This window comes from Sinocyclocheilus anshuiensis, unplaced genomic scaffold (genome assembly GCF_001515605.1).
Source record: "Sinocyclocheilus anshuiensis isolate Anshui unplaced genomic scaffold, SAMN03320099.WGS_v1.1 scaffold5179, whole genome shotgun sequence".
In the NCBI taxonomy this organism is placed as follows: domain Eukaryota; kingdom Metazoa; phylum Chordata; class Actinopteri; order Cypriniformes; family Cyprinidae; genus Sinocyclocheilus; species Sinocyclocheilus anshuiensis.
The window spans coordinates 16,184-23,691 of NW_015541179.1; the positions used below are offsets into that span (position 1 = coordinate 16,184).

Here is a 7,508-nt window from a genome sequence, read left to right on the forward strand (position 1 = left end):
AGAGAGAGAGAGTGTGCGTGTGTGTGTGTGTGAGAGTGTGTGAGTGTGTGAGTGTGAGTACGTGTGAGTGTGAGTACGTGTGTGTGTGTGTGTGTGTGTGTGAGTGTGAGTACATGTGAATATATGTGTGTGTGTGAGTGAACATTGTGTGGTTTTGTATTAAATAATGACCTAGATCGTTAAATACTTTTATTAGCCTTAGAGTAAGGGAAGCACAACTCTGGAAATGAGAGCATCCGAGGAGCATGTGAATGCTATGTATATTTATTTAAAATATGTTTAATGTTCATTAATGTTATCCATCGTTTTTGTGTGGCTCTTTTTTTAAAGTATCGGTTCAGGCACCGTTTAGGCACCGGTACCGTTTTAAAAGTATCGATTTGGCACCGGTATCGTAAAAAACCCAATCGATACCCAACCCTACTTGTTACCTGAGGAGTCTGAAATAGTTTACCAGCAAGTCAGCTGGATATATATTTTTGTATGATCTGCATATGCCATAATTGTTGATTTTAATAAGTTCTAATATAAACTAGAGCTTGTTTGTCAGTGTTGTCAAGCAGCAGGCAGCTTTACTCATGTGTCTGAAAGCATGATGCTGATGAAGACAAACAGCACCAGCAATCACAGAATCACAACTTCACGCTTCAGTTTACGGACAAGCTCTCGCTAGTAACTAGAGGCTTATTAGCATGTGTATTACTAGCATATTGGCTGTTTACTAGTACTTATAAAGCACATATTAATTAATGCCTTATTCTGCATGATTATATTTTAGATCCCATTATCCACTCCATAACTAAACTTAACAACAACCTTACTAACTATTAATGGGACGTTGGCTTTCAGTGTTATCAGGCTAAAGTTAGCATTTTCCAAGATCTCCTACTGCACCTTTAACGTTCATCTGGGAAAACTCGCTTGATTTGTAATGTAAATCATTTAAACCTATGCAGACACAGGAGAATACATCAACATTTCTAAATATGCGATTTATTGTACATCGCGATTTCAAAATAAAAGTTTCTGACTTTGCAATTATTTCTTTTGAACAAAACAATTTCAGAAATGTCATGTTTTAGATTGTAGGTCATTTTGTACCCTGCCAAGGACAAAGCTAACCAGCAAAACTTGATATCAGAAGCATCCTAAATGTTACATGTGTTTGCACCATATTGTAGTGAGTAAACATTCTTGGTATTGCTGTTTCAAATATCCCACCATAATCTGTAGTCTGAGCTTGTCAATGGCAATGGCAGATACATTACTGGTTAGTTTCAAAATCATTTTCTTTTTTTGTTTGCCAAATAACCCTGTGTATGTGTCTGCCCCCGCAACCCCTGGAAAAAAGTTTTTTTTTGGGGGGATTTTTTTTAGGATTTTTTTTTGCTTTAACCCCTGTAATAGTTAAACATATAGTTTTACAAATCTGTATAACGATTTGGATATTATAAAGTATGCCTGTCTGTAATTTGCAATGGTTTGAAATGTGATTTAAGGCCCATTAAAAAGCTTGATTTGAAAAGACATTGTTTAGTGCAAATGTTTATAACTGTGATTGCAGAATGTATAATAAATACACATAAACTAAAAAGACAAGTGTTGCATCACTCAGGTTGTTTTAATTTAGTTAACGGAGTAATTAATATTAAATCAGTGCACTAAATTAAATAATATATATTAGCTTGTGAATACCTGCAGCTGCAGTGATAGAGACTACAAATACTATTTTAAGAGTAATTATACCATTAATTACTGAGTAATATTAATTAACATGTAACTACCGTACTGTCAGGATTAGGCTCTGTTTTAGTTGTTGAGTGTAATTATGCATAGTTTACTGTTAATACTATAGTAGGTGCATGTAAAGTGTGAGAAGGACATTATAAAATCAAGTGTTAGCAGGTGAAAATTAACAAGCAAACTATTCAATTTCTGTTTATTTTCAGATGATTCAGTCAGCACTCACATAAAACCTTTATTAAAATATCAACAGTTAAATGTGCTGGTAATTTTACCTGTCATAATTTAGAAATAAAACCATATACAATCTTCCTTTTTCTTTTCCTCTCAGCTTTTAATTCTTATCTTCTAGGAGCAATCTAAGAGTGTTGTTTGTCTTTGTTTTATATTTCTTTAAATGTGAGATCTGTGGTAAGAGCGTCTGGAGAGCAGTCTCTGTGCATCTCCTCACACGGGCTACAGAGCTCGTCTCAATGCTGTGATGAGGGACCGCTCTGCGTGTGAAACAAGAATTACTCTGTCGGGGAAACCGTGAAAGGTGACGGTTGCTGTGAGAAACTGTTTAGTGTGGATTATATTTACAGTATATCTACTCATCTATGGAGATAGAATCGTTGCTTAATTCCAAATAAATAGATTATGATCCACTAATAAATGTAAAGAGATTAACAAACATTAAACACATTGACAAATAAATAGAATGAGATCCACAAATAAATCTTAAAGTTTCACAAACATGAATTAAATTCACAAATAAATAAAATGAGATTTGCAAATAAAAAACATATTCACAAATATATATTTATGTCACAACCACAACTTTGCCTGGCGTTTATTTGTGAATAGCGTCCTGTGCATTTGTGAAATGTGAAACATTTCTTGCGTCAAGACGTGCCTTATTCCGACAATCCACAACTACGTGACTCCACCCACCGTCTACTCAAGCCAATCAGATAACAGCCTCACTTCGCTGACCAATCGTAGCACGATCTCGCTATAGCCAATCACGTTTTGCGTTACAATCAGGGCGGTCTCGTCCTGAGATAACTTCATTCATCTGCTTTAGCTCAAACAGGTAATATAAGGGCCATAACATGGGTACAGTAAAAGATGTTTAAAACTGGATTTCGTTAGACCATTAGACTGTGTATCATGCCAACCAAGCCACAGTATTATACGTTACGTCACGTGCCTTTGAAAAGGCCAGAGAAACAGCTTTAAATCACAGCTATGGGAACAACGCTACACTGGATTCAAACGCGTTATGGAAGCGTCATGTTATTCAATATGGAAATAAAAGCGTCAATAATAACTGACTAATAAATAACTGAACTCAACCTCATAATGAACATTTGTTTGTGTAATAGGTTAAATTGCCGCCACACAACAGGCAACAGCATGTCCCAGTTTCTCAGTCAAGCCGATGTATATGAGCTGCTGTGTGGATCTAACCATGTATGAAGTTTTTGATATTCTGTGGTGCTCAGTTCACAGCAGTGATAGAAATTAATCTACCAATAAGCTTAAATATATATATTTACCTTTTATGAGCATTTTTACATTTATAAAGCCATTTTTTCTTAAAGTGTGCATCATCTTTTTGAGTCAAATTCTTGCATATAATTTGTCAATTAGAATAATGAGACATTTGGGCTGTTACCAAACAAATGGTATAAATATAATAACGAAATTAATCTTTGCAGTGCAGAGGAAACACAGAAGCTGCATCTGAAGAGGCATTTAGATGTCACACTGTTTAATGCAGCTCTGAGGGACATGGGATGCTTTAACCTGCAGTTACAAATGCATAGATAATGTTTTGATATTTTAAACAAAAAATGTTGAATACTGACAATGTCGAATACAGCGAAATGTGGCTGTTATCTGATTGGTTTGAGTAGATGGTGGCATTTGGGCTGTTACCAAGCAAATGGTATAAATATAATAACGAAATTAATCTTTGCAGTGCAGAGGAAACACAGAAGCTGCATCTGAAGAGGCATTTAGATGTCACACTGTTTAATGCAGCTCTGAGGGACATGGGATGCTTTAACCTGCAGTTACAAATGCATAGATAATGTTTTGATATTTTAAACAAAAAATGTTGAATACTGACAATGTCGAATACAGCGAAATGTGGCTGTTATCTGATTGGTTTGAGTAGATGGTGGGTGGAGTCACGTAGTTGTGGATTGTCAGCACGTCTTGACCAAGCGGCAACCTCCCGCTCTCTCTCGTGAAACCAACACGGAAGTGACAAAAGTGTAATTCATCGACTGGCCGCTAGAGGCTGGCTGCAAAAGGGAGTCAGTCCCATAGACTCCCCATGTTATGCCCAACTTTACATCAGAAAAAAACGTTTACAGCCTGGTTCAAAAAATGATTTTGGTCTATATAGCTAATTTTGCCCTTCGTGATAACTGTGAGGGAGTGAATGTTTTTACAACTCATCCGTTTAAATTATATTAAGCCTTAAATTTCTGCATAATTAAGGGCGTGGCCACTTGAGTGACAGGTGGATTGCCGCTGCTGTCACCACCATCGAGCTAGGTGGGCGTGGCTTCAGCAACCTGCTCCCGCCTCTTTGCCCATTTTCGATTATCCGGGAGTGACGCGCTGCCAAGATGGCGACGGCCGGCTCCGCCCACTTTTATTAGTGGATCATAATCTATTTATTTGGAATTAAGCAACGATTCTATCTCCGTATCCATCGAAGGTTCTCTTTAACAGCGTGTTTGTGGGACATTGATCAGTCGCCAGAGATGAACACTCGTATCACAACCAACACCGTGCAGAGACTGTAAATATCAGATTCCCGGCAGTGCAGAGAGAAGGGGTATAAGTCCTCTGTGATCGTTTAAATATCACTTCTTTTTCAACTTACTACAGGTTTCTCAAATGTGAACGTGATTTCTGAGTTGTGAAGCTGTGAAAGCCACTAGAAGCTTCAGGCAGCTGTGTGCTGCTCTTCTGTCTGAACACATGCACTCAAACTGATCTGCGCTTGTCTGCTCACAGGTGAGAAGAGGTTCTCGTGCTCCGAGTGTCCCAAACGCTTCATGCGCAGCGACCACCTGTCCAAGCACATCAAGACGCACCGGAGTAAGACAGCATGTGCTGGTGTGAGCACGGATCAGCAGCCTCCAGTACCTGCCGGCAGCATCAGAGTCCTGCACAGCGGCGTTTGAGTGAGTGCACTGCAGTTAAACCAGCTTTCACAGCTCGTCCTCCAGCCTGCCTGTTTCTGCACCTCTTCATGTCTATTCTGAATCTCTCCGCTTTCTTTTGCCCTCTTTACTGAGACTGTGATGAGCTCACCCAAACATCTCGACCTCAAGACATGAGAAATATATGTGTGAGCGATTTCAGAAACTGTTTCAGAGACGAGCCATAATGCTTTCATCTATTAATCACAGTAAATGAGATGTGATGCTTTTTGTACACAAGTTATATTTTTTGTAAGTATGGAAAACTGCAAATTCTGAAATGACCTTTGTTTTGTGAATGTATGAATTATGCAGTCAACATTTATATATTACGTCGATCTTCTGTAACATATTTAGTATTGCTTTAGTACTCTGTCTTGATGTACGCAACACATTTCAGTTCCAGTAAACGCGTGCGGTCGCGTAATGCTAACTGTCCCAGGTTTGCTGGTCACTGTGGTCTTAATGTTTGGTTTAGAGGGAAAATGTTCACCGGTTCACAGATGCCTTAAAGCCTTTATTTAGACAGGACTCTTTTATGAACTCGAGTTCAAACCAAAGCTTTCCTTTACATGTTAACTCAGGTGTTAAGCGTTCATGATTAAATTAAGATGATGTTCAGAAAGACTCCCAGTGGTTTTTTGTTTTCTTCGTCTTCATGTTCATGAACCTGTGCCGCTACATGCTGTACATCTCTTATTCTTCACACCGGTAGCATGCACATTGCTCAAAAGCATGCATTCAGGCCAGATCTTGCAGTATAACTACTCTTACTAGCTCTCAAATGTGGGTTTTCACCTTGACTTTTGGAAGAACATTTGCATCAAACCTGCTGACTGTGCAAACTTGTGCATTTGAACAGCCAGTGCGGTCCAGTTCACAAGCAGATGCGTGTTGGGACGCAGTTCTTCTGCATGATGGAAGTGCTGTGTTTGGGTTGGTGTTGCTGAAGCTCTAACAGTGGAGAGAGAATGAACCTGACAGAAGAGCATGGCTTTGATTCTCAGAAGAACTGCCTAATGTTGTCTTCTAAACAGTGTGTACATTAAAACATGGATGCATCTGCAAAAGTGATTATTACTGAATGCCAACAATATTCCGGTCTGATACAGTCTGCAGCAATTATTATTGTTTCAGACTTCCACAAGGCTTTTGATACTATATTATTATATTAATATGTTAATCTAAAAATGCATTTATTTAAAAGAATTGCCTTTTTTCTTGTGGTGGCACTGTTTTCTGTAATGTGTGTGCTTGTTCAGCTTTCACAGGTGAGAAGGCAATGATGGCGTCACATCCAGCTCTTCTGAGACGTCTGCACTGCTATGAGCTGCCATGAGCTGCCATGCTGTGTGCGCCGTGCTCATGAAGGCTGGAATCCTAGAACCAGAACTACGTTTCCCAGAACCCTTAGTGCTATCAGTTCCTCTGAGGAGCTTTATTGTCTTACCTTTACCGGTGTACTGCTGATTGTTTTCCTCGTTTGTGATTGCTTGAGCGCCCTGCTCTGGATTGCCTTGACTTTGTTGTATTGAGTCTTTGTTACAGTAGTGAAGTCTGTCTGAAATCAGTGTGATGAGGTACGTTTGTGAAGTCACTGCTTGATAGGCAGAGGTGGAAAGTAGCGAACTGCATTTACTCGCGTTACTGTAATTGAGTAGCTTTTTTGTGTACTTCTACTTTTTAAAGTATTTTTTAAAATCTGTAATTTTACTTAAGTATATTTTGTTTGAAGTATTGTACTTCGCTACATTTTAAAACACATTAATTACGGAGTAAAAAAAATAGCTCTCTGGAAACTACACTGTAAAAAAATCCTAATTTTATGGAAAATAACATTTTTTTTACAGTATTTTTCTGTAATTTTAAATGGTTTAAAACTACGTAAAATTACGAACAATATCTGTAAATGAACAACTTGACCATTATTTTAATAATTATACCATTAATGACAAATTACAGTAATTCTCATTTTTTAATACGGGAAAATTACATTATTTATACAGTATTTTTCTGTTTTCTTAAATTATGTACAAATTTACGTAAAATTACAAACAATCTGTAATTAAATAATGTAGCTCATTATATTAAAGGTTTATGTCCATACTAACAATTTAATGTTCTTTTTTTGTAATTTTAAAGTAAATCTTATTCGTTTTATATTTAGTTGTATTTTTACATTCAAACTGTAATTTTATAATAAATAGAAATAGAATATATAGAATAGAAAATCATCTTAAAATCCACAAATCATGTAATCGTGCAACAAAAAAATGTATTGCATTAATAGTGTTTTATTTTTATAAAGAAATAAAAATCAAGCAATAAAGAGTGAGCGTATAAAGTATTCAGCCAATAAGAGAAACGCACCAGACAGACGCGTGTAATCACAAGAATGTGGAAGCAGTACCACAGTAGTCCAAATGACCACACGTTGCAGTCGCAGTCCTCTCTGGCGGAATATAATGGTTTAGTTTGAGGAGCAGGGCATAATTTAAGTTTTTAAACGCTGCAAATACCATCCCGATCCACTCCGTAAACGCGCACGTTTCTCATTCA

General features: G+C 37.4%; 1 protein-coding gene across 3 annotated transcripts in view; it reads left to right on the plus strand.

The window, feature by feature from the left end:
• LOC107690773 (transcription factor Sp1-like) overlaps positions 1-5,278 on the plus strand; it is a 9,613-nt gene extending 4,335 nt beyond the window's left edge. For all 3 annotated transcript variants that reach the window (XM_016489192.1, XM_016489193.1, XM_016489191.1), the window contains one exon: positions 4,762-5,278. In XM_016489192.1, the coding sequence (XP_016344678.1) occupies positions 4,762-4,931 (170 nt within the window). In that variant the 3' untranslated portion in view covers positions 4,932-5,278. The remainder of the gene's footprint in view (positions 1-4,761) is intronic.
• Positions 5,279-7,508: the final 2,230 nt, after the last annotated feature.